Below are 26,699 nucleotides of genomic sequence, written 5' to 3' on the forward strand. Positions count from 1 at the left end.
TCGCTGTTTTTTCACACATCTAAACTTCCTTGTGGTTGCATTTGTATTGCATTTATTTTTTTTTCCCAGTCAGCTGAACGCATCAGGGAAAAACGAAATTCCCTGGCCTGAATTTGCCAACTTCTTGAGTGTACAAAATGGAACAATGCAGAAATGTCACCTTGATTCTAGTTTAGCCAATGGCAGTGATGAGGAGAGAAATTATTCTACCTTGCCTGCACTATTTGTGTGAGTTAAAGGGATGTTATTTTCTTCTTTAAGGACAGGCTCTTACCCCAGCACGTGACCGCGCTGCTGGCGGTGCAGGTACGGGAGGCGGGAATGTTGTGCCTGAAGGGATGCCCGGTTCTTATCCGTGAAGGGACTGCTTCCCTTCTGCGTTAGAGGCTTCCTTCTTCATGGCTTTCCCTCTCTGCCGGCTTAGCCGGGACTACGGCAGCATTTCGAGCTTACTGCTTGGGCTGAGCCCTCCTTTCTAAGGAGGCCGCTCCAGTGCCAGTGCCGAGCCGCGCGCTGGCCGAGGGACGAGCGGCTGCAGTTGGGGCCGTGCCCGCCAGGCCCGGCAGCTCTGGGCGCCCTCAGCGCCGCCCGCAGCGCAGCCGAGGGCAAGCCCGGCCCCGCTCGGGAGCTCCGCTGGAGCGGCAGCGCCGCGCCCGCCTCGCTCTCCAGGGCCCTGCCCGCCGTCCGGTGAGGCGCGAGGAGGCGGCCGGGCCCGTCAGCGCCGGGCGGAGCCGCCGCGGTGCCCGCGGGGGGGGCGGGCGCGGGGCGGGGAGGCGGAAGCCGCGAGCCGCTGAGGTACCGTCGGTACCGTCCGTGCCCGGGGCCGCGGGCCGGGCATGGAGCGCTGGGCCGGGCCGCTGGCGGCTGGGGCTCGCTTGTGGGAGCCGGCTTGGGGGCCGATGGCCGTGCTGGGAGCTCCTGGCCGCCTGCGCCGTCATCGGCGCCGTGGGCTGGCTGCTGCGGCTGCGGGACAGGAGGCCGGGCGGCCGCCGACCGACGGCCATCGCCCCCTGCCCGGCTCCCGCCGCCTCCCCGCTCCCACCCGCCGCCGCGGGGAGCCGGCGCTGCAGCAGGGGACCCGCCCAGGTGAGACACTCGGGCAGGTCGGGGGTGGGCGGCCCCTCGGCCCGCGGGAGGGCCGGCAGCCGGGCACCGCCCGCCGAGGCCGCGCGGCCCTTTCCTTTCCCCGGCCCTTTCTTTTCCCCGGCCCTTCCCTTCCGCGGCCCTCCCGGCCCCCTCCCGCCTCCCGGCGCTGCAGCCCCCGGGCGGAGCTCGGGGCCACCCGCAGGCCCCGCCGGCCGGCCCCGCCGCCCGGTCCCGCTTTGTCCCGGCCGGTCCGCCGGCGCTGCCCCCCCGCTCCACCGCCCGCCCTCCCCGGGGCCGCACACACACCCGCGGTGTTCTTTCGTGAGAAATTGTTCTTATTCCCCCCCTTCTTGTTTTCCCGTGGGTTATTGCGAGTTTGTTTTCGGTTCTCTTTCAGCCGCGTAGTTCGGAACTGCTGCTGGCTCATTTGGCCACAGGCAGTACAGACAAACCCCCACCCTGTGGCATAGCCACGGTTGCGCTGCCATGTGCAAATCCCGGTACAGCCAAAGACAGGATGTGAGTCTCAATTCCTGCCTCTACAGACAAACAAACAAAATACTCCCTGTTTTCTTACGTTACTAATTTATTGAAGGATTTAATGAGTAGCGGAGTACAATAATACTGTGATCCTTAAAAGTCAGTCGTTCATTCTGCCGTGGGACTAGTCTTAATTTTTTTTGGAAACAGATTCTGGTCGTTTCATGCTGATGCAATGAGACAAGGGAAAATACAGTTCCTGCCCATTCTTTCAGGTTTTGGTTGCTTTGGAAGAACCCTCAAACATGCCGTTGTTAAAGCAGTTATTCCGATTAGTAGAAGTGACTTGCGTGGGCTTGTGTGCTGAACTGCAGGAGGGAGCTGCGTCAGCACTGGCTGTACTCCGGATCGTTTGTAGTTACATAAAATGCATTTTAAGGTTCAGATAATCCCCTTTTTCACCTGCATGTAGAAAACAATTGAAGGATTATCTTAAAACAGGCAGTTGCTGTTTCTCAGGTTTGCAAGTCACACCTTCTGTTTTGGGCAGATCAAAATAGGTGATGCAGGTAAAAATCAATGAATGCTTACCCAGGGTAGCTGAAATCATCCTGTCAAATACAGATTTCATGGGAGTTCTGTGTTGTCGTTCCAACAGTGTTTTCCCTGTTTCCACAGCAAGCTTCATCCTAACAGAAGATCTTAAACCAAAGATTGGTTTCTTCACTGTTGGTCTGCTTTGCCATTTTGCTTTGGTTTAGTTGTGCCAGAGTTGTAATGGGCACACAAAATACTTTCTTTTACATAATGAGAAAGCAAATTTTGAGCATTACATTTTAGGTGCCAAATTCTATCAAAACATAAGAAATCAAAGAATTCACTCCTTCCCAACACTTTTGGTTGTTTAACCACAAGGCAGGAGGAAGGATTTTTGTGTGTTCCTGCCTGTTTTCCATACATGAATTATATATATGTACAGGTCTGCTCTTCTGCAGAATGATTGTGCTAGTTCTGAAACCTAAAAATAGGAGCCTTTCTGAGTTAATTCTTTAAGGCATTAGGTTGACTCTTTAAAGTGTTTTCATTGAGTTGATTTTGCAATAACCTTCCTCACATCTGAGTTTTCATCTTTACTGTGCTTTTCCAGTTGTGCAGTCTCAAAAAGAAAATCCTTGGAACGGCAAGTTTTTATATTATTTTGACTGAAGCCTGCATTTTATTCTTTGATTAAAACACAATGGCACCACATTTATTTAAAAAAATAGACAATTAAGAATTGGAAACAAGTGAGAAGATCTTTCACATCTGTCTTTGCAATCTTGTGGCCGAGTCAGATAATCGAGACAATGAGGTTGCTTGGAGGCTCAGGAGTCCTCAGGGAACTGGAATCCTTTGGGGAGGTGGCTCAGCAGCACCAGCTGTGGCTTTGGTGCAGTGTGGTGGGTTTGTTAAGTGGAAATACTCTCATTTCCCATTGTTTCAGCAAGGTTCCAGTTAATATTTGAAATATTCAGGAACAGAGGTATGTTCTCTAACCACTGACATTCAAAATCAGACATTCATAAAAAACAAACAACTCTCTAAGGAAAGAGCCCTCAAGGGAAGGAACCGTCAAACTCGCATGACTGTCAAGTTGTAATAATTGAAAGTCTACTTAAGTTTGGCATTAAGTATATTTTTATAGTATTTCCTTCAGTTGTGGTTTTCACAGCAAGAAATTTGTATTGGTATCATGTTGGTCTTAGTATCTTCTCATTGACCAGTGCAGAAGCTGTCAGTGTGGATTACATGGAGGGAAGTGTATTATCATAGCAGAGAGAAGGATTTTCCTTTGGAAAGGGAGAAATTCTTCCAGCTTCTGCTTGTTCTTGGAGAGGGAGATCTGAAAAGATCAGTTGTTTTTGTCTTCTGGCTGTTTGCTCTCCAAACAGGGCCTGGGAAACAACATGTTGTGCACATAAGTCCAGCCTTGCATCATGGCCAGTGAAAGCCTCCCCTGGTTGCTGCATCACACTTATGCCTTAAGCTTCTGTCAGGTAGAAATTCTTAAGGAAATAATGGAAATAGTGCTGTGCTTCTAGCAGTAGGTGCTGCCCCTCTTCCTGGGGTTGACTGGTTGCCATGTCCTTGTATTGCATTGCACACGTAGATTGTGCCTTTCTTGGCAGGGATCAAATATTATTCTGGATTGAATTTTCACTCCAGAAGAAATTTGAAAAGGACAAGTGAGAATAAATTGTAGGCTGTACTGTTAAGTAGTTGAGAGAGGAGGAAGTAAACTTGGTATGGATCTGACAGCTTAAAAATGTTGTAAATGCTTTGAATTGTCTTCTCTGCACTGTGAGAATCTCATAAAAATCAGAAAAATAGTTAGGAGACCCTTTTTTCCTTGGCTTTAATACAGGTTTTAAATAGCAGAAAAAAAGTTGTGCTGTTTCTTAACAGTTTCTCTGCTGTCTTTTTTGCCTTCCCTACAGGAGAACTGACAATGGATACAATACTATCCCGACTGAAGAAGCTTGGCCCGGATGAGCTTAGAGAAGAGATTGTGAGAGCAGGACTGAAATGTGGCCCCATTACTGCAACTACCAGGTTTATTTTTGAAAAGAAATTGGCTCAGGCGTTGTTGGAGCAGCAAGGAGCACTGGAGGAACCAGGATCTGCTCTGCCAGAGGAGGCTGCTGGAAATGTCTTGGCAGCAAATCACAACGGCCATGGAAGTGCTGCTGAGGAGCCAGACTTTGGGTACTGTGTGGGTCTGAACCCTCCAGAAGAAGATGCTGTGACACACATGAACTGTTCAGCTGCAGCCTGTGGAGCAGGAAGTGTTGATTCACAAACCAGTGCTCAGACACCATCCAGAGATCCTCCTCTGTTCTACGGTGTCTGTCCAGTTTATGATGACATACTGGCCAGGAATGGTAAATACTCATTTCCCTTATTTCCAGTGATAAGCATTTTACAGTCATGTCTAAATAGACCTTTTCTGTGTAGCAGGGGATATGAACACCACTGGTTTTGTAAGCATTGCTGAAAAGATTTTTTTGTTTCTGTGAACAGTATTTATTTGATCTTCTGAGGCATAGAAACACAGTTATAAGAGATCCCAGGTGTTCTGCTATGGTAGTTCCTACTCACGAGGGTCCTCTACCTAGTTAGCTCAGATGAAGAAAATGATTTCCTATTGCTACTCTTGGGCCCATATTGTGCCTCTCAAGAATAAAAAGTAATCCTATAAATAAACAATCAAAAAACTATTTATACTGTCATCAGTTGAAGTTTAAAGCATCTTTAAAGCATCTTGTCTAAAAGTTTTCACATTTTCTTTCTATTTTAATGCCAAATGGTATTAAATGCCAAATTGTATCTGGAAGCATCAGTCATTCTTCACATTTTATTTATGAAGACTGCTGTAAGGAATTACTAAATTATTTACTCTGAGACAGTAGTTTCTTTCTGTTAAAAAGTGAATATTCACATATTATGAACAATGGAATTTGAACAAATTATCATTAAAAGGGGAGGAAGGGGAAGGATTTGATTAATATCTGAGGTTCTGTGTAGAGATGTAAAGTTGTGACAGCCACGAAGTTGGACTTTCTGAACAAGAGAACATCAAAAGTAATGCAGGGTGAATAAACTTAATTTTACATTTCAGTCTGGATGTGAAATGCTTGTTGAAGCTGGCCCATTAAAAAGGATGTTCAGGTATTGATTGGTAGGAATGGTCAAACCCTGTGCACGTGTCACCTGATGTGAGGAGTGTGCAGGAGTCTTCTGTTTAGTTTCTGAGAGAGAAGATTGAAAGGAGCTTTTGGTTCTTTTGGTTTGGAAGAGAAGCAGTTTGAGACCAAAGCTGGAAGGATAATCTGAGAATTTGGTAACCTGTTTCTAGGATCAAATCTGAGATTATTGAAGTAATGTAACTTGGGTTGTTCTTTGTTGCAGAGAGAGTACATGTTTATGAAGATAAAAAGGAAGCTCTCCAAGCTGTTAAGATGATTAAGGGTTCCCGTTTTAAGGCTTTTACAAACAGAGAAGATGCTGAGAAATTTGCTAAAGGAATCTGTGATTATTTCCCATCTCCAAGCAAATCCTCCTTATGTTTGTCACCAGTGAAAATGGGATCATTTAACAGAGGTAAGTGAGGAGGTTCATCTCTGTACAGTAGATGTTATATAGTCTGTTCATTTTTTTTGTGACAGAAGAAGCAACGACTGCACTACCAATACACTAATAACAGGAAAAACTCAAAGGGTGAAGCACCTTAATAAGCTGAAGTTTAAAACAACATTTGTTTTAAATGAAAAAAACATTGCTACTCTTCTAAAGCTGAAATGTGGGTCATGATCTGCATAAATATGTTGCTTGGTAGTCCCTGGTCATATTTGTTAGGATTTGGTTTTACTCATGGACTTCAGGATTTTCAGGTTTAATAAGACACTGATAAAATTGCACAGTATATTAAACTATATTTAATTGTTAAGTATATTTATAAGTTCAGAAGTAAAATGGTAAGCACTGATCATACTTCCCAGTGTTCCCAGTTGCTAGATTAAAGGGATCCAGGAGTCACAGAACTGCAAAAGCAATTGTTACCTCTTGCTGAATTTTGCTTTTAAGTTTGGATGGGAGTAGACTGGTAATTATAGAATTTACCAGTCCCTATTAAAGCCTGAAACAGTTTTACAAGATGATTAATCATTTTCCTCTGCCTCCCTATTATTAACTACTAGTGTACTTAAATGTCTTGTTATTGACCTCTGTGTCTTACTCCTTTACATTAAAGATGCAAAGTTAATATGGAGTTTAGCTTAAAAGCTTTTCATGGCCTGGGTCTGAAGACAGTGATCACTGAAAAGAATGTATCTAGAAACAAGTGATTGTGTTTCATAGATGGCTTGTGCTCCCCTGAAACCGAAACTGCTAATAAGGAGAGAGCCAACAGCTATAAAAGTCCACGGACTCAAGATCTCACGGCTAAACTTCGGAAAGCTGTCGAGAAGGGAGACATAGCAACGTTTTCAGAACTTATTTGGAGTAACCCTCGCTACCTGATCGGGTCAGGAGACAATCCAACGGTTGTACAGGTGAAAAAACCCAACAAAGTAGGAGAATCCACATTCCTGTTCAGTGGTGTAACTTTTGAGGCGTGATAGCAGAGCTGGAAGGAATGTTTCCTACCTTTCCTTCAAGAGGTCTTGTTTCAACCAGTGCAAGGTTTCTCAGTGTTTGTTGATAGTAACTGAAAATGAAGAGAAGCCAGGCAGTTCTCTGTCCTGTGTAAGCCACCCAGGATGGCTGAGAGTTCTCTGCTCCAGAAGAGCTAAAGGCACTGTGTGCAGTTCTGCAGGTGAAGAACAGTTTTATTCCGTAGTGAAAGAATGGTCTTGTCTTCATATAGTATTGGTCTCCTCCAAATAATTGCAATCTTTTTAAAAATAGACTGATTTTAAAGACCAGGGTAGGGCCCAGGCTGTAATTAGTTGTTCCTGCAGCACTGCTTACCTAAGCACCACTATTAAATTTCAAAACCATGTATAAGGTGCCATTTAGCAAACACTGACAATCTTAGCTAACAAATGCCTTCTGTCACACCAGCTTTAGGAAGCTCTTAAAGTTTTCTGTGTAATACAACAAAGCACAGCTGAATTTTGTATATATATATGTGTGTATACATATATATACGTTTTCTTGCTTTTTTTATACACTCAACTTCCTACTTTCTTTTACTGTGATATCTAAATATATCTTCTTTGCCACAGTTTTGCCCTGCACGTAGAAAAAGACCATAGCTGAGTATAAGAACAATTGAATTAATTATGAGAATAATGTGGGTGTAGAGATGCATTAGTCTTTACAAAAATATTAGTATAAGACTCAGTGTGGGAACCTTTATATTTTCACAGTGAAGTCAGTTACATGTATGGGTGTAAGAGAGCTGTTTAGATTTTGCTTCATTCCAATGGTGATGGTTTTTTTCCAGGAAGGGTGTAGGTACAATGTCATGCATGTTGCTGCCAAGGAGAATCAAGCTGGGATCTGCCAGCTGCTGCTGGACACGTTGGAAAATCCTGAGTTTATGAGGCTCATGTACCCCGATGATAACGATGCCATGCTGAAGAATCGCATCCAGTATATTGTTGACCTTTACCTTAACACACCAGATAAAATGGTAAGATTTGGGTGGTGACCTGGTTATCATAGTAATGGAAGGTGTTAAGGATGTATGAGTGAGATGGAAAGACAGAAGGGGACACTTGTAGCAAAATGAGCTATTCATGAATTTTGTGGGTCTTAATAATCATTATTCAGCAGTATGGTGGAAAAAGATTTATCAAGAGCCTGGATGATTAGTCATGACATTTATTTAATTTTCCCAGTTTCAGAATCAAATGTGTGGTATTGACCTTATCATCTTTCTAAATGCATATGAATTTTTCCCCTTTTCCCACTGCAGGGATTTGATACTCCACTGCATTTTGCCTGCAAGTTTGGGAATTTGGATGTTGTTAACGTGCTTACCTCACACCCAGCTATTGTGAAAAATCCAAGAAACAAATATGATCAAACTCCAGCAGAAGTGAGTCTCTCCATGTCCTCAACAAACACAAAAATGTTATGCCTGATCAATATTTTTCACGTTCAGACATTTAGTAAGTGCTGTAGATAGAGGGCTTGTAGTAAGGTACTAGTATTATGATTTAAGTGTAAATTTTTGGTAACATTAGAAGTATTTTATGTTGATTGTGTCCATGGAAAAGTTTTAGATTTTATAGATGTGGATGTGTTTTAGTGGTTTGGTCTTCTGTGAATTAGAAGTACAGAGTGAGATGGAGAGAGGCCAATACTGTGACTGTTCAAGAAGACACGTTGCAGTTGATTTGAAAATGAGGTCTTATGCTTGACTGACAACTAAAATTATATTAACAGGTAATTTGTGAAAGAAGCAAGAATAAATCTGCAGAATTGAAAGAAAAGCTAAGAGAGTACTTGAAAGGTCTGTATGCAGAGTTTTGTGCTATATCAGACATGTATTCTGGCTCTTGGCTGTGTCCTGTCCCCTGTGCTTTCTGAAGCGGTTCAGAAATGGTGCTGCTGTACAGGGCTGTGAAAAGGAAACCAAAACTGAGCAGGAACAGAAAACCTGCTGTGTTTTAAGTGCTGTGGTCAGAACTCTTAGTGTGGACCACAAGGTTACCCTCCCAGCTCTGGACTCATTCAGCCAGCTTGGAGCAGAGCGTTTAATCCAGAAGGAACAAAGCCCTGTGCAGGGCAGGAGGTGGATCTGTCACCCTGGGGACTCCTGTCATTTCTTGGACACAGCACTGTCTCTGTCTTGTCACATGTGTGTTCAGGGGGTTGCAAAAGGAGGTTTTGAAATTTGTTGGAGATCCTGAGGGAAGGCCTCTGTGTATCCTTGCTCACATCCCATCTGTTAGCAGGCAATAAATACTGAAACAGTGAGTTTGAATTACAACTGAATTTACTAATGAGATAAAGTCAGGTGGTTAAGTGTCTGGGTGCATTGATACCCCAGGAAGAAGCAGCAGGCTGATGTAACATAAACACCTTAAGAAAGCTTTGTATTCTTTATTTTAGGCCGATACTATGTGCCACTCTTGAGAGCAGAAGACAATTCCTCAGCTCCTGTCATTGGAGCGCCCTGGTCACCGGATCAGATGGATGATGGTCCCCAGAGGACTTTATTTAAATACCCTGGCAACCCCAAAGATCCAGTGTTGTCCATAAGAGCTTTTGCAGGCCCCATGAGCCCCTCAAAGGTAAGGAGAGAACTTTATACCACTCTAATGCCTATTTTTTCCTCTTTCTGAGTGAAGAACCATTAGAAGATCCTGCACAGTTCCTTGTGTGGTGTAACTTGCTCCTGGTACAGATTGTGGCTCTTTTTCTTGAGGAGATTGTTCTTCCTCCATGGAGAAGCACACAAGCCTGTACATATTTTTTTTATTGCTGGAAACAGAATGTGCTGTAAAGAAGAAGAATGGAAGTTCAGTCAAAAGAAAGTTTTCTTCTTCCTCTTGGAATCTCTTTGAAGAGCACCTTTGTCAGACCTTTCATTTCTTACAGATAATTGCTGTAACTTTCTAACACGGAGCAAAGCCTTTCAATGCAGCTATGAATCAGGTTGAAAAAACTATCTTTTTATCTAATTTCTAGAAATTGCCACTGGATGTTAGAAGCAGTTTATCACCTCTGCTTGTTGAATTAACATTTATATATTTTTCTAGGTGGAAAAACTGACAACCAAGTAGTAGGTGTTGGGATAGTTTTGGAGAAGTATTGATTGTATAGTAGAAAAGCAAAGTCTTTAGTTTTCAGAAGGAATACTTAGAAACCTGTTAAGTATATTATAAAGTTATAGGAATTTCTTTGACTCATTTATCTAATAGGAATGTGCTGGAAGTATGACAGCTTTAAAAATGGTGAATAAATACAATGGAGGACTTTGTGTCATCTGATGCTTGAATTTTTCAAGACTGAGTTTTATCAAGATGCTTAATGTTTTTTCTTCTAAATGATCATTTTTCTGTTCAACTGACAGAAATTTAAATACCATTTTTACTTTGAAAACTATTACTTTAGGGGGTAAACAGTTCATCATCTTGATTGCTGACAGATATTTTTAATGTCTGAATGTAATTCTTAGTCATTGTTGTGATTTTTGTCATATAAAGTCAAAAAGTGTGGGACTGTACAAAAAAATTCCCTTGAGGCATTCCAATTTCAAAATAGCAAGAATATGTTCTAGTAGTTGTAGTGATTCTGTGCATATGAAAATCCTAGAAACCAGTGACCCGGAGGGCATTTGAAATTAAATAAAATTATAGTGATGTGGCAAAATTACAAGACAGTTCTGTTTCCTGCTGCACACAAATTAAAACCAGGCAGACCTGGTGTCTGTACAGTGTTGATTGCATGTTATGGTCCCTCTCTTGTCATGAGCAGTTAGGAGATCAGAGGTAAATAATCCTGGGAGGAGTAGCTTTATCCTTCATGGCTGGAGTTGAGCAATACCCGTGGCAGAACTTGAGTTCTTTGCCTGTGGACAGCAAACAGCTGAATGTCTTCTACACCTATTGGTAGATATTTAGCCAGGACTGAGTTGCTTCATGTGGTGGGGGGTAGTTTTTTAAATTATTTCTGTTTTTTAAAGGCTGAAGAATTTCGCAGGCTTTGGAAAACTCCACCTCGAGAGAGAGCTGGCTTCTTTCACAATGTCAGGAAATCTGATCTGGAGAGAGGTGTTGAAAGAGTTGGAAGGTATCTAAAAGACTACCAGTATAAAAAATTAATCGTAGAGCAATTAAAAGCAAAAGACTGTGCTGAGAGTACAGTTGTTACTGAACAACATGTTGGGCAGAAGTTACTGCAGAAATGTTTAATGAAGTATATTGTAGTTGGATTTTTATTTTTGTGTAAACACAATAGCTAAAATGTGAGACCTGGCTTTCTTAGCTTTGACAATAGAGACAATTGAACTGTTATTGATGGTATATATGGAATGCTTTTCTCAAACATTGACTTGCCTAATATTTCAGAAGATGTAAAATTACAGCCTGCTTGTTCTGGGAAAGAGGGATTGTTAAAAGGGAGCAGAATGAAAAGATCCTAATACAAATGTGCTGCTTTATAAAAGCTGGGGGGGGTCCTTGCTGTTAAAATACCTTCTATCAGCAACATATGGAAAAAACATACTTTGTTACAAGCTGACTAGATTTCATTCTTTAAAATAACCCCTCATTTCCTCCTGCCTCTCCCATTCCCAAATAGAACAAGCTGTTGAATGCAATATCATTCAAATTTGGTCTCCATCAGTGGGAGTTCATCTCCATCTGATGTCAGATACAGTCAGCTTAAAGGTGGCAATGCTTGTGCTGCAAACTGTAAAATAGTAGATTAAATTTGAAAAATACTCTAGAATGAATGAGATGATACTTTGTTTGCTGAGGGTATTCTGTGCTTTTGCAGACTGTTGATTGTTGCAGAATTGTGTTGCCTAGTTGCACGTTTGTGCTCCTGTTCGTAGCTGATAGAATGTGATCAGAAAAGTTATTGACAAACTGATATTTCTGTCTTCACAAATGATTCGTTTTATTTTATTTATTGCAGGGAGTTAGCTCATGAACAGGGGTTCCCGTGGGTTGAATACTGGGAATTTCTGGGCTGTTTTGTTGATCTGTCTTCCCAGGAGGGGCTGCGAAAATTAGAAGAGTACCTGAGTCATCGTGAAATGAGCACAAAGGCTCAGCAGGAGACAGGGGAAAATGAAACCTGCAACAGATATAAAACACCCCAGCCCTCGGGTAAGGAAAGGGCAAAGCTGCAAACAACACGTTGTGCCAAGGGACAAGAGGGAGAGAAAAAGCTTGGTGCCCAGGGGAAGTCATATTCACCTGTTGTGGTTGCTGTTATTAATCTGTTATCCAAACAATCTGGAAAAGTAACCAACAACACTGTGAATGTAAGAGAAGTACAACAGGCTTTATTAGATGTTCTTTATCTTTCATATGAAGTACTTTATTTGATTATAGCCCCCAAATGAAATCCCTATGAGAAAACCTTTTGTAATCCACGGGTACAGAATAAATAACTTTTTACAGTAAGTTGAGGGTGAAAGACAAGGAGTAAAATCCAAGAAAGCTTTTATACCTTCTTAGGCCACTACTTGCCATGTGTTCATGGAAGCCAACACTGGTCCCAAATCTTTGTGCTCCTTCCTCCTTTTCTGGGCAGTTATAGATCCAGAAGGGCTCTGGTGCTGGGATAAACCTGGCCTAAGACCCTGAGGGGTAGTCATTGGACTAGTCATAAGGTGCTTTGGAAGAGATGAAAACTTAGGCTGTTCTGTATTAGTAACATTTACCTGCCCTATTCTGCTTTATCCTGAGCTTGTCCTTTGTTGCTGGTTAATGGTTGAAATGGGGGGTGGAGGAAATGCAGTTCTCAAATGACTAGGATAGCAAAGGTTATTTGCAAAAAATACACAGCAATAATGTCATTTTGCATTTGTAGCTTTAGTCAGGTTAGTTCATGCTGTTGTTACATAAATAAAATTAGAGAGGGCTTCAGGAGATAGAATAAGGCACAAAAATTGGGTATTTGCTGCTAGTTTGTTTACTCGATACTCCGTTGAAAGTGTTGCTCTTACTAAAACTGCTTTACAGGGAAGAGCAAAAAGTCCTGCAATTCCATTTCCGTGGGTGCATTTTTGGACGAGGATGAGGATGACATGAGCTTAGAGGAAATCAAGAACAGGCAGAACGCGGCGCGGAACGTCAGCCCCGCGGCCGCGTCCCGGGAGCCCGCGGGCGCCATCGCCGAGCGCGACATCCTGGCCGTGGGGCGCGCGGCAAACATCCTGCCCACGGCCCCGCGCCACGGCAAGGAGGCTGCCCCCAGCAAAAACGGGTTCTGCAGCCCCGTGTCCAGTGAGAGGATCATCAGTGACAGGAAGCAGCTGCACCATGGGGAGGAATGTCTCGTGTCGCCCGTCTGCAATTTGATGTCGGAGTTCGAAAGCCTGTCCTTCGAGGAACAGGAGCTCGCAGGAGGGTCTCATCAAATCACTGAAAAAACTGAGAACGAGGGGATTCTGGACAAGGCCTACTGTGCAGGGTCACTGGCAAGTTCTTCTGAGCCAAGTGTTACAGGAAAATCTGGAGAGGCCAAGTTAAGGACAGAACACAAAATGCCGTTGGAAAAGGAGAGGCTGTCTAGGCAGTCTGGGATTCTGACTAAGGAGGCACAACAACGTCAAGAACTTTCTTCCCAGAAGTTTCTCTTGAAGCCTTTACCCACAAATGACAATTCTAAGTTATTCCTGCTTGGGTAAGAATTGTCTTAATTTTGAACACTTATTTTTCCTTGGGTTTCTGTTTGGAAACACAAGATGCTTTTGACAAAAGGTTGAGGTGATGTGACACTAAACACCACTGATTGCAGTCAGGCTTGAACAGTCATCTGAAAGGGCCCCAGTGCTTGTACAGAAGCTGTGCAGTTCTCTTGCACCTCATTACCTGACCATAAAGCAGAAGGGAGAAGTTTATTCTGAGACTTCTGTGTAATTACAGACAGTCATTCGTGGGGGGGCTGCTGCACAGAGCTCACGAGGAAGCTGTGTTTGTAGAGGAGCACAGTAATCTCTTTGCTTAGATAAAAACCAAGTGTTTTGGAATTGGGGTGTTTATTGCCTAAACAAATCCACAGTTCTCTTTTCAGGCAGTTGTGTTTCTGTTGTAGGGAGGAGCCCTCGAAGCTGGATGGGGATGTCCTGGCAGCTCTGGAAGGAGCAGAGATCGATGCTCAGAAATACCCGATGATTTCCAGGTGGAAGCTCGCAGTGCAGTCCTACTCCTCTTCTGACAGGCAAAGGTATTGCTGCAAATGCAGTCAAATGCTCACAGAACCTTGTTTTAAATACTCAACTGTGATAACTGTTACTGTGTTACTGAAGTTAATCACCAGGCCTTTTTGGGTGGTGTCTGTTCACAACCAGTAGTTGTGCTGTTGGTTGGTAGTTCATCCCTGTTGTGGATGCAGTGCAGGAACTCTGTATTGCTCTGCAGTACTTAGCTTGTGCAGAGTGATATTAAGATGAATTATTATGTTCAGCCATTTTTTTATGACTGTTTTTATTTTTACCCTTCATTACCCCAGTCCAAAGGAATTGTTCGTGTGAAGGATGGTGTGTGTTAAGTTTTTTGAGAGAATGTCATGTTTTGCCACACAAATAATGGGCACAGGCTGCCTCTGTTGGGAGGCCTGAAGACATGTTATGCTATTTATATGTTTTATTTTTAATATTGCTGGTTTTGGGGAGCCAAAGTGACAGTTTTTCACACAAGTGGCTCCCCGTGGTAATTTTACTGACATAAAGATTTATTTCCACTGTGGCAGACACTGGCCAGAACACTGAGGAGTCCCTTGCTTAGACAGCCAACAGTTTATACGCAGTCACGATGAGTTAAAGTGCTGCTCTCCTTACTGCAGCCTTCTTTAAAAAATGCAACCTCGCTTCTTGTTTCTTTCAGTTGGCCCAGTCCAGCTCTGAAGGCAAAATTCCGGTCCCAAACCAGCGCTGCTGGCCTTCCAAATGCTTCAGTGTATCCCAGTTCAGGAAGAAACAGCCCCATCCCTGGAAGCCCAGGCAAACACGGCAGTGCCACCTCGTTCCCTGCAGAGCCGGGCAGCCCCGGGCGCTACAGCCCCGCCTCTGTGCACCAGGCCCTGCTCCAACTGCGCTACCCCGCAGAGCCCCCCGCCCACTAAACACCAGGCCCAGACTGCACCCGTGTTCTCACTCTTTGATTGGGGGAAACTACAATGTTACTGAAGTGACAGGAGGTTTGTACTTGGCTATTTATTTTTCCTCAATTGAGGACAACTGTATGTTTAAAAAAATGGAATATATGTCTTAATGCCACATACGAGATAGATCATTACTGGTGACATGCAAGAAGTTCGTGACAGTGCAGTTGTCCAGTAGCTACATTTTAACCCTTGCTAACACGGTGAGCTGAGCCCTCCCTTAGCAATGGTGGGATTTGCTAGCACTAGTTATTGTTATTGTAATGAACACACAGCCCTCAACTGCCTTTCTTTACCTTGGACAGGCCAGAAAAATCAGCAGCAGCAAACAGAACCTTAGGAGAGGAAAGAGATGGCAGGAAGGGAAATGTTCTCCTGCTTGCAGCAGGAGCTCTCAGAGCAATAGGCCAAAACCTGTCTGGGTAATGCAAGCACCACTTCCCAGTAGGGAACGGGGCTGTGAAACCCTGTGCAGAACCGAAGTGTTTGTAGCAGCAGCCTGGGCTGGGCAGTTCCTCCCCACACTCCCCTGTCTGTCCGTGTGTCTGTGCACAGGGAATGTGACTCTTTGCTTGTTACCAACACCAGGATCGACCCAGTGCTGTAGAAACTGCTGGGATTCCTTTCAGTGGTTGTGTGAAGATAAAGGAAAAAAAAACATAAAAATTAGCTGATTTCCCCCCACCCCCCAGAAGCTTTTAACATTAACAGATTTTAGTAGTTATTGCACAAAAGCACATGAGCAATAATCTCAGCAGATTTACCAGCAAGATACCTTAATGGTCTAGTTTGTAATATATTAGTGTGGTAGCCAGTGGCCCAGGAGGTGGCTCCTTATTTCCCAACTGCGAAGAGAGAGGATTGAGGACTATAAATATTTTTCTTGAAATCTAAGCTTTTACTGTGTCTCCAGCCTTGACATGGTAATGAGTTTCTGTTACAGCAGTCGATAGTTTTATTCTTCAGCCTTCTGTAAGAATGACTTGTTTGGACAGCACAATGCTGGGAGTGAAGAAAGCTTTTCAAAACTCCAGAGTTTTCCATATCAAGCCTAATGGTTATAATGTTGCATGAAAGGCTTCCAGAAACAGAACTCTGAGGTAAAAAAAAATTAATGTGATGAGAAGGTGAGGCTCTGGCACAGCTGTGCTGGTACGAAGGGACGGATCAGGAGCATTGGTGCCCCACAGGCTGTGAGGAAGCACCTTGGAGCTGTCAGGGAAGTGCACCAGGTTAAAAACACAGAGGGAGGCAGGAGGGGTCGGCCCAGCTGCCCCTCGAGGGTCCCCCCATTCCTGGGGCTGATTCGAGCCCCCCTGGCTGCTCACACGGCAGTGACTGTTCGTACACCAACTGTGCACCCTCCGTAGGACAGACTACAACACTGCACTTAATGCTTTGGCAAGTTCAGTAGTGCCTTTTGTAATATATTTTTTTAATTAAATTTTTGTTCTTTTAGAAGTTGGAAGAAAAAAAAAAAGTGGCATCCACTTCCTATGGGCAGATAAAACACAGTTTTTCTCTGGGCTTTCTGAACAGGATGTCTTTTAATGTCTCTTAAGTCTGATTATCTGGTGCGATAGCTCTCCACTGGGGGAGAGACTCCTCTTCTAGAAATTCTTAAAAAAAAAAAAAAAACCAACAGGCTTATTTTGCTCTTTTGTTAAAAATAAGCCCAGTTCCATTGAGCTGGACATTAGAAAGAGCTACTTTATATAAATGCTTCTCATTCATATTCCAGACACCAAGCAGGGGCTTGGGTGGGTGTCATGCTTTAAGAGACATTTAAAAACAAAATACAACTCACAAAGATAACCTGCTGTTACATTAACTGACTTTTTTTATACAGGTATTTTTTGTTGGTGGTTTTGGGGTTTTTTTTGTTTTGTTTTGTTTTTTTAATTTGTTTTTTTTGATGCAGCAAGCTCCATGGTCTAAAACATTTTAAGGTCCCACATACCTACAGTTTTACCTTGAGAGGGTTGGGGTTGGTTTGGGTTTTTTTGGGGGGAGTTGGTTAGTTGGTTTGGGTTTTTTTAAATAATTTAACATTAATAAGTTACGTCTTTATCATTCTGGAGAAACAGCTCAGCTCATCCCCTGTTCCAGCCACACTGACGGGTAAGTTGCTGCAGGGGCAGCTGCTCTTCTCCATGCTGGTCCTTCTGAGCTAAGAGTTTGTTACTGAGCCAGGAGACTGATACTAACACTCTAGTTCTTTGTCCTTTTTTACTGTTGTTATGCTTTACTTTCATTTTTTAAATATTTAAATGTATGGTACCGGTATGTACATGTAGCCAGACACCTCCACACCCCCCTCCACACACCCACCCCTCCCTTTCACTTTGTAATTTTGGTTTGGTTCGCTCGACTATTTTTTTTTAACTGTGTTCTATAATGTGCATTAGTCCAGTTGTACTGCAGAGCTCATTTTTCTAACCATGTGTTACTTCAGCTATGACAAAAATAGCAATTTCTGTAGCGATTGGATCATTTGGATTGTGAAGAAAGCCCTCGGACACTGAGCCTGTGGAGACACTTTAAATCAGATGATAGTGCTTGAATTGTGTTTTCTTGGCCAAAAGTTCACTTTTAAAGGTGCAAAAGATTAGTTGTGTTTTTTGTTGGTTGTTTTTAATTAGCAAATTGTCATATTAAAAACCAAATGAACAGCTGGAAGTGTCACCCTGTGTTCAGTATGTGGGACAAGGGGAGCAGGAGCAGGGTTGATGCCACGACAGGGTGACTCCCTGGCTGGTCCAGGCCTTGTTCACACAACTACCTGCATCTCTGTGTGTGTGCACAGTGACACTGCACTACATCCCCAGAGCTTAAAGGACTGCCTTAGTGTTGAAGAGACAGGAACTCAGAATTTGGTAAAAAAAATATATATTTAATTTTAAATTTCATACTTTCCCCTCCACCTTAACTGTCACCAAAACTCATTAATTTGTGTACTTGTGCAGAGAGGTGTTGTGTGTCTTCTGGTTGCCCACCAAGAGCCTGACATAGGGGGTGTAAGGGGGTGTGTGAAGAGAGTATGTGTACACACACACACACAGATAAAAATACCCAGCACATTCATCTTACTGGTGTTGGTGCTCCTGTTCCACGTGGGGTAAGTGACACAGCCCTGGGCTTAGGCTCCAGCAGTTCCCTCTGTGCTGGCTCCTGTCCCAAGTTTGTATTTCAGATGGTTGGAGCTAAAAGAACAAAGTTGGCAGTGAAGTGTTGCCCTCAGCAGCCTGGGACACTCCCTGTGCAGCCACACGTGCTACAGCTGCTCATGCAGCCATGGCTGAAGAGACAGGAAAGAAAGACAGACCAAGTATTTTATTCAAAACTTTTAAAAAGTTAATAGACAAAAACTGATAAATTATTCTCATTGCATCAATGAGAGATACGTCATGATGGTTTCTTCTTGCCCCCACACCCTGCACTACACAACGATGGTGGTTTGTTCCCTCCTGGCCCCAGTTCCCCAAACTCGTCCTGCTGTAGCAGTGGGGGATCAAACAAGCCCCAAACCCTGTCTCCAGAGGTTGTGTGCCCCGATTATGCTTCCTACAGCTCTGACAGGAGTGAGTTCAGGCTCTAACCAACATCCTTATTGATAAGAGAACCTGTGAGACAAGTCAGTTGTGTTTGCTGTCCCCAAGGCAGACTGTGCATACAGTGAAATTTTGCAAGACTGCAGCTTTTATCTGAGCCAAGTTCCTCCAGGGGTTCAGGTGCCCAGCAAAGAGCTGGAATGGTGCTGAGCCCTCCCCTCAGCAGTGTCAGAGCTGTAGGAAGGAGGCACTTGGAGCATTCTGCCCCAGGCCTGTCCCACACACCAGCCTAGAAATGCCATCCCGGGGACACCTGTGCACCCCTGCAGCAACAGCAGCACTGCAGAGCCTCTGACCTGCAGCACCACTCCTGCAACTCAGGGGTGCCATTTCTCTGCTGTCAAAGTAAGGCATCAACAAACACAAATCAGTGGGAGAGAGCACTCAGCAACTGAAAGCACTTTCAGAAGATTGCTGTGTTCCTTCCATCTTACTGCTACAGACTCACCTCTACAGCCTTCTCCAGACCACGTTTTAGTTAAAGGCTTTACAAAACTGAAAAACGTCGTTCAGAATACCTTAAAGGACATCCTGAGGATGGCAGAACACTTAATATAAGCAGCAGTTAATTCTAGCACCACAGCTCTGAGGCAAATGGGGGTTTTACCCTCTGCTTTATGCTCATAACCTCCAGGCACAGTTGACATGGGCTTTTTGGGGGCAGAGGAGAACAATGACACAACATAAATATACACACTTAAGAGCTTACAAAACTGAAGCTTTATCCCTTTGTCCTTTGAACAGCAGAATACCCTGTTTGTCACTTCTTCTGCAGGAGCTGTAACAAGCTGGCTTGTCTTTTGTTTTAGCTGCAGTGAGATAAGAGGCTGTTCCCACACCAATCACTTTCCTGCACAAGAAAAATATCCACAGGAGCAAGCTTTGGTTAGAGAAATTCACGGCAGGGTGGGGAAAAAGTCAGTGCTCTTGCAACTGCTGAGCAGACATTCAATCTCAGTATTCCACAGCTCAGCTTTGAGTTCTGGGGAATACTTAAGGACTGGACAGCTTCAGGCTTACAAAGGTTTCTTCTTTTCTGGACTGAAAGGCAGATATGAATATGAAGGAGGCAAGGGGCTAAAGGACATTTTAAGACAGCATCACACCCCAAGGTAACAAAAACTCTAGTGGTACTGTGGCAGAACGTGCTAGTGCAAAGAGGCTGAGGCAGCTCCTGGACAGCCATCCTGTCTGCTCCCTCAGGTGCGAGTGATCTTGTCTGGGGGCATGAAGCCCGTGTCCCCCAGTGTCCGCAGGGCCACTCTCCCGTTGGGACGGATCACCAGGTGAGTGATGCTGCCATTGTTGAGGGACAGTCTCAGCCAGCCTTCTGGGGGGAACTGCAGTGCCCTGGGGAAAAACAGACACAGGTATTACTGTAACGTGCCTTCACAGCACGGGAAGGAAAAAAAAAATACATGGTTGGGCATTCTGCAGTTTCCATGTCAATGCTCCCAGCCAGCCTCAGAAAAATCCTCTTCTTGTGGAATTGATGTAAAACCACAGCGTTGGCAACTGGACTGGGGCCAACAGTGCCCTGGGATAAGCAGAGTCCAGCAGATGGGGGTGATTAGTGCTGACAGGATTAGTTCAGGCTGGCAGAAGGCAGGAGCTGAATGCAGGCAGGTTGCCGTGGGCACTCCCAGCAACCTCAGCACAGACAGGACAGTGCAGAGCACAGTGCAGAGCACAGCCCAGAGCACAGTGCAGAGCACAGCCCAGAGCACAGCCCAGAGCACAGCCCAGGCTGTGCCCGAGGCAGCTGCAGCACCACAACACCCTGGGCAGGTGGGGACAGGTGGACAGCAGGCTCAGCACCCCAAGGGCCACCTGCACAGAGCCCGGGCGTGGGTGGGTACTGCTTGTTACACACCATGGCACCAACACGGGCAGGAGTGCAACAACCAGAGCACACAGACAGGCTCACTCCAGGGGCCTCAGGGTGTCTCTGGAATAAGTTCACCCAACTCCTTTCCCTCAGCTACATCATTCCCTGTGAGGGGCAACAAAAAGTACCTTGTGCCTTCTACAGAAACACAGTATCACAGCTGGTCCCCAGCTATTCCGAAATTCCTGACCCAACAGGAGCCCCCATCCCTTGGATTAAACAGCTGGAAAAAACACCACACTGTCCCAAACACCTTTTGCCTGAGGAATAACTTGGTTTTGGCTCTTATGACAGTCTTGTAGAAAGCCCAAGAAATTAAATACCAGCTCCAGCCAAGCTAGATCCAAAGGGAATGTTACATGGGTCATGTTCAACTGTGCTATCAGCCAGCCTGGAATAGGAGGCACAGAAGAAACGTTAAAATGAAAAGGGAAGGAACAGCAAAGAGAAAAAGTATGTAAGTATTTCAGAAAAAGCCTCCGTAGGAGCAACATGATATTTTTTGGCACAGGAAAGAATATTCTGTTTACCTGATCAATAATTTTAAGTACAGCAATTTTGAAGAGCTCTAAAGCAGCCAAGAGAGCAGAAAGGATAGCACTTAACTAGCTCAGCTAAATAAAGCTAACTGAAGTTGTTGTAGGTATTGATCAGATTAAAGTTTAATCACATCTGTCCTGCTCACGACAAATGATCTTACACACAGTGCTTTGTTGAGAGGGAAGAGGAATAAAACAGACTCAGCTGGCTGGACACAGAGACAGGCAAGGATCCAGAACTGTTTTCTCCTTCATGAACAACCCTGATGTTATCGGAAAGATCCACTCTCCCCTTAATCCAATACTGGATGTTACTGCAAAAACACACTAATGCAACTTGAACATAACTCAAAAATCTCCATTAGTAAAGATTTCCCCAAACTAAATCAATCTTTCATTATGTGAGATCCAATTCATGTCACCTCAAGGAGACACATCCAGTCAGGTGCTCTATTTGTTGTCTTTTCCAACAGTCGCACAGGCACTGTCCTCAGGTTTATGGAAGCAGCAGCACATGGTATTAGAGTAACTGCTCAGATGTACCAAAAAGCTGAGTCTCACCAATTTAGCCATTTTTGCTTTAGACTTAGAATGAAATTGTTCTAATTGTCAAGTGTATCTTGTATCTGCAAATGAATCCTGCGATGAAGCTGCAGAAGCAGCTGCTCACAATGCAGGCACCGATCTCCAACTCTTTCAAACGAGCCAAACCAACCCATCTCCCCCCTCAGTGGTGCAGACCCCCCAGCAGCTCAGAAAGGCCCCCCTGTGAGGCAGAGCTGGCCCTGCAGCCAGGCCGTACCTGCAGACGATGTAGCGGATGACGTTGGCGTGGCACACGAAGATCTCGTAGCTGTCCTCCTCCTGCTTGGCGTCAGCGCGATGGATGAAGTTCCGAAAAGCTGCCTCAATTCGAGCTCCATCTTCGTAATACTGCTGAGGGCAGAGTCACACACAGCTCAGAGCCCCCTGCACTGCCAGAGGGCCTCACCTGCCCAGAGCTCTTCCTTCTGGGGAGGCACACGAGCCTGAACTAACACTGAAGGGATTTTAACTGCTCTGTACACTCACTGGGCAGGAGGAGAGCATGCAATTATCTAAAGCCTATGATTAAAAACCATCAGCTCAGACACTGCAAGTTATCACTACTGCCCATACAGAGTATACTGAAAAAAATCACAAACAACGACAAAAAAATCTTTAAAGAAACAGTTACCACAGCTTCTGGTTTCCAGTGGGAGACTGGAGGGTCTGGTTCTATAGGGGCTCCCTCTCTCAGCAGATCAGTACTAATTTTTTTGACTCCTGAAATATCAAATACACATTCAGAAAGGAGCTGTTACTTTACATGCTACTACAAACAGCCCCACAACTCTACGATCAATGCATTTTTCATAGTCTTTCTTCCAGGGAGCTTCCTCTCCATCCTAAAGTCCATTTTAGTCTATCTCTCCAACACAACTGTTTTGCCATCAGCAAGACAAAGTTTATTTCAGCTGAGAACAGCCAGACCAGCTTGGCACAGCAAGCTGAGTCTTCCCAGACCGCTGCACTTTGTACTTCTAAAGATATACTGCAAACAGGCAGAATTACAGCTGTAGATTTCTTTATTACAGACATTCACATAGGGCTGGAATATGGCTAAATAACACCTCAACCTTAAGGACAAGCTTAAAATTCTTCTGGAAGCACTTTTAAGGATCAGAAGACAATGAAAAATTAAGGGAAGTGTCTTACCTGGGAGATGTTTGCTTATAATTTCAGTTGTTTCAGTTGCTCTAGTCATGGAGGAGTGGATAATCTGATCAAATTTTAATCCCAAGCTTGCCAGCCTGTGTCCAGTCAGCTCAGCCTGCTCTCGACCTTAAAAAGGACATTCATTACATAAATTGGGGACACTCCCGGGTCTCAGGCAAACCACAAAAAAGGTGTCCAGCAGACAGGAAAGGCCTCCATCGATGGCAGGGTTCTTCCTTTCAAAAAGCAACTGGAAATCATTTTTACCAGAGTCACTACTTAGACCAAGCTTATTGGCTGGATTTCAAGTTGCATTTCCATTGGTACAAAAAAATTCTTTTTTTTAATTAGGGAAAAAAAAAAATCAAAACTTCTTGAACAACCTTCACTGAAATCTTCAATATCCCTGCCAGCCCCATCCCAAGGAAGTCACTTCCAATAAAAGGCAGTGCTAAGCCAAGCCTCCTGTCTGGGGAGCACAGAGTGACTGTGTCAGACAGACCCTCCCAGGCTGACAGTGCCCTGCTCATCAGGGCAGCACCAGCTCCAGAGGTCACGGCACCCTGGGGAAAGGCTCCATCCCATCTCCCAGGTGAAAACACAACAGACAGGTTAAGTCATTTACTTAAGGCACAGGATGAGACAGGATTAAGATTAGACTAGTCTAAGATAGCACCTGAGGCCTCAAATTAGTGTTTCACTCCTGTTTGCACACCGGTAATTAAGGTTTGGGAGGAAAACACCACCACAAGGACAATTTTTTGCCCTCTCAAAACAGTGTTGACATATATATAATCAAAAAAGCATCCACTGCTTCTAAAGTACACTACTAAAAGTAATACCAATTAGCATTTGAGACCCACTCACAGGATCAATGAATTAACACAGACAGAGGTTATCCTCAGTTCAACTACCTGATTAGCAGCACTCCCAGAAACAGTGACAGCAGCAAAAGTGAAATGTATTTAATTATAAAACACTCCAAAGCCTGATGCTGTGAGTGACACGTACCGAGTGGGGTCAGAGTTCTGTCTTTGTCAGCCCGGCCATCCAAGTTATACTGGGAATGGCGGATGAGGAATATGTGCCTGGTGGCTTTTGCTTTGCAGTGATCCAAGCGAGAGGAAAGCTCTTCTTCCCCAGTTTCGTCATTTTTCTTTTTGAGGTTGATAAGAGCCAGTGGTTCACGCCTAAACAAACACATTTGAAGTGTCATTTTTGGGTAGGGGAGACTAAAAGGCAGAAGAATTTTACAGGTAGATACCCTTGCCTTATGTCCAGATATAACTGAAACACTAACACTGACAATTTAGCCATTTGTATCACAAACCTTTGTGTGAGAGGTACAAATAAATATAGGTTAAAAGGTGACTTAGATAAATTTGCTGTTTAGTAAAAGCCACCTCTGAATTAATTCTTGGAAAATAAAAGCAAAAACACAACAGAAAAGGTTAAATCCCAATGCCAAGAAATCGTGTACACTTGTCTGTCTGGACAAGAAGATTACAAACACTAGCAGAGACTTTATATTTCAATTCCTGATGATTCAGTAGCTGTTCTTGAGATTTTCAGTCACAGGTGTAACAGTAGAGTTTGTGACTAACTAATCACAAAGGATACCCAGGAAAAGAGGAAAAGGTGTTGACTGATCATAAAGAAAAGAAAGTGCTCCATATCCCTGTGATAACACTCAGAAAATCTGCACTTTATCAATCACATTTACATCAAATTACTGAAAAACCATCCCCCCAGCAATATCCTAGAAAGGCTCCAACCTTCTGCAGTGCACATTGAGAATTCTCTTCTGCTTTAAACCAGGTCACCTCAGGTCTCTGCAGTAACTTTATCTGTCAGCCTGGAGTGTGTACTTATCCTTTCATCTTTTTCATTACTCTTTCCCCTCGTGCCACTTTAATCTTTCTTCCCCTTGGCACAGTGCACCTCACCCAGACTGACCTGGTTCCTCCCGAGGACAGGGAGGATCTTCCCCTCTGTGCCCTGGTGTCTCAGCTGAGTGCCACTGACACCCACACTGCCCTGGCACCACCACCCCTGCCCAAACCTCCCACAGATGAGCCCAGGCCCCTCCCTGCACTGATCCTTTACCCCACTAATACAAATCCTTTTGCTATGTTCACACCTCACAGTGGAAATCTTTCCCTTGATCTCATACCTAAAAACCAGTTAGTTCGTTTAATTCATACTAGACTTCACTTCTTCCATTAAACTTGTTTATTTGTTGATAGATTTTTTAAAATAAAAAATACAACTTTTATTCAGTTTGAGAGAAGTAATCTAGTAATAGAAAATTGCTGCTTCCTGTACCTATTTCTACAGCTCACAGCAAGACTGGCTTTGAAAAGCCCTGCTGCCTCCATTTTCCTTTAGTGAACACAAGATTTCCACTAAACAATGAGGCTCAACACATTTCTTAAGCTGTTAAACTTCAGCAAGGCATTAAAAACAAAACAAGAGTCCAATAACAAGACATTCCATTCCTATTTCATAGGACACTTCTTTTGATTCAGTGGAAACCATACTGCTGGAAAGACACATTAGGAGAACAAAAAGAAGGGTTTAAAATAAATTCAAGCACATTTGTAAAGCAGCAAAGGGACTAACTCATCTGATGGCTGAAATAAAGATTTCACATGAATGAAACCTGTATCTAGTCTTCTCCACCAACTGAGCTGTACAATTCCTGTGCAGGGAGCACAGACCAGTGCAACACTCCAGGCGTGGTATCCACACCACCAGCACGTCTGAAATGCAAAATACCCTGCAACTCTGCTGTTTCAAACTTGCAAAGCCATCAGTTGCTAAGAATATTGTAATACCTGGTTGTCTGCTCACGACTTGACTTTGTAAACACTCCCTGCCCCCAGAGGGGAGTGGGCAGATGCCCTGGGTGTTTATAAGCCATTCAACAACTTTTCACATTGTTCACCTTTTCATGTTGCTTCTGCCAATAACATCCAAAAATCAAAACTGAGATTACAAGCAGGCACAGCCAAAGCCACAGCACACCAACTGGTAGGCACCAAGCAGAAAAAACTAAAATTGATCTGTGGTAATATATTAACACTTCCACTGTTTGCATGCCATGACAAATGGTGACACTGTGCACTGTCATCGACTGCTATGCAGTATCATCTGCTGTATTTGTTCAGGCAATTGCAACAGCTCCATTGCTTATAGCACAACCCCTACTTCCCGATTTGGTTAAAAAAAACAAAAACGAATCTGAAAGTAGCTTAGAATCCCTGAAGAAAATCAACCCTTCAGCAGAAGCAGGAAGGCCTGGAGCCACAGTTAAACAAGCAGTTTTAGTACCTCCCTCAATGTAACTGTGTAACCAGATATAATCTTATTTAATAAAGGTTTTATTTTTATCACTGTGGTGTACATAGCCCTACTTATACGACCATTTGATCCCGTAGCCTCTCAGAAACCAAAACTGGATGCATTATAAAATAAAAATCTGTTAGTGCTTAGGTTTGGATTTACCATGATTAAACTGGAGCCTGACATAAGTCTCCCCAGGGAGATAATTCTACCAGACAGAAGCTAAATGAGCCAAAGCTCAGTACAGATACCTGCACGTTCTAATTAAAGAATGATAAAAAAATGCAGTTAACCCTTGTGTGAATGTGTTTCAACAGTGAAGAACACGACTGAGTCGCGTTCGAAGCAGCATTGCCTTTACCAGGATTTAAAAGCAGTACCTGGTAGCCTCATGAGCAGCAGGCCCAGGGCACAGCCAGCACCTGAGAGCGCTCGGCACCCACACGGGCACTGCCACCGAGCCGGGAAACCTCGCTGCACATACAGAACAGTCAGAAATGGACTAAAAAAACAAACCAAAAAAACAAAAAAAAAACACCCAAAAAAACCCAACCAACCAGAAAAACAAACCAACATAAAAACCCCGCACGTCTTCTCCCCAGTGCTCACAGCATCACAAACCCGAGGCTGAGCAGCATCACAATAAAGGGCTCTACCTGCCCAGGGGAAAGTCTCCGAGCT

At 44.0% G+C, this 26,699-nt stretch overlaps 2 protein-coding genes across 3 annotated transcripts; one reads left to right on the top strand and one right to left on the bottom strand.

Moving 5' to 3' along the window:
* Positions 1–1,041: 1,041 nt before the first annotated feature.
* Positions 1,042–16,443, top strand: ANKLE2 (ankyrin repeat and LEM domain containing 2). Its single transcript, XM_029961091.1, has 13 exons — positions 1,042–1,086; positions 4,044–4,487; positions 5,515–5,706; positions 6,463–6,656; positions 7,553–7,741; positions 8,027–8,149; positions 8,500–8,566; positions 9,169–9,350; positions 10,745–10,851; positions 11,701–11,894; positions 12,756–13,419; positions 13,831–13,962; positions 14,622–16,443. Exons 2-13 carry the CDS (start codon positions 4,055–4,057, stop codon positions 14,857–14,859), a joined length of 2,715 nt encoding a protein of 904 aa, XP_029816951.1. The 5' UTR covers positions 1,042–1,086; positions 4,044–4,054; the 3' UTR covers positions 14,860–16,443.
* Positions 16,444–17,777: 1,334 nt separating this feature from the next.
* Positions 17,778–23,934, bottom strand: PGAM5 (PGAM family member 5, mitochondrial serine/threonine protein phosphatase). Of its 2 annotated transcripts, none has more exons than XM_018076349.2 (5): positions 23,685–23,934; positions 22,674–22,799; positions 22,153–22,241; positions 21,739–21,869; positions 17,778–19,859 (listed from the first exon to the last, which is right to left on the bottom strand). In XM_018076349.2, exons 1-5 carry the CDS (start codon positions 23,887–23,889, stop codon positions 19,709–19,711), a joined length of 702 nt encoding a protein of 233 aa, XP_017931838.1. In that variant the 5' UTR covers positions 23,890–23,934; the 3' UTR covers positions 17,778–19,708. The 2 variants fall into 2 exon arrangements, with proteins under 2 accessions (XP_017931838.1, XP_008918997.1); XM_008920749.3 differs by having other exon boundaries at positions 21,739–21,872; positions 23,685–23,933.
* Positions 23,935–26,699: the final 2,765 nt, after the last annotated feature.

Source organism: Manacus vitellinus, unplaced genomic scaffold (assembly GCF_001715985.3).
Source record: "Manacus vitellinus isolate BGI_N305 unplaced genomic scaffold, ASM171598v3 scaffold_31_pilon, whole genome shotgun sequence".
NCBI classification, from domain to species: Eukaryota; Metazoa; Chordata; class Aves; order Passeriformes; family Pipridae; genus Manacus; species Manacus vitellinus.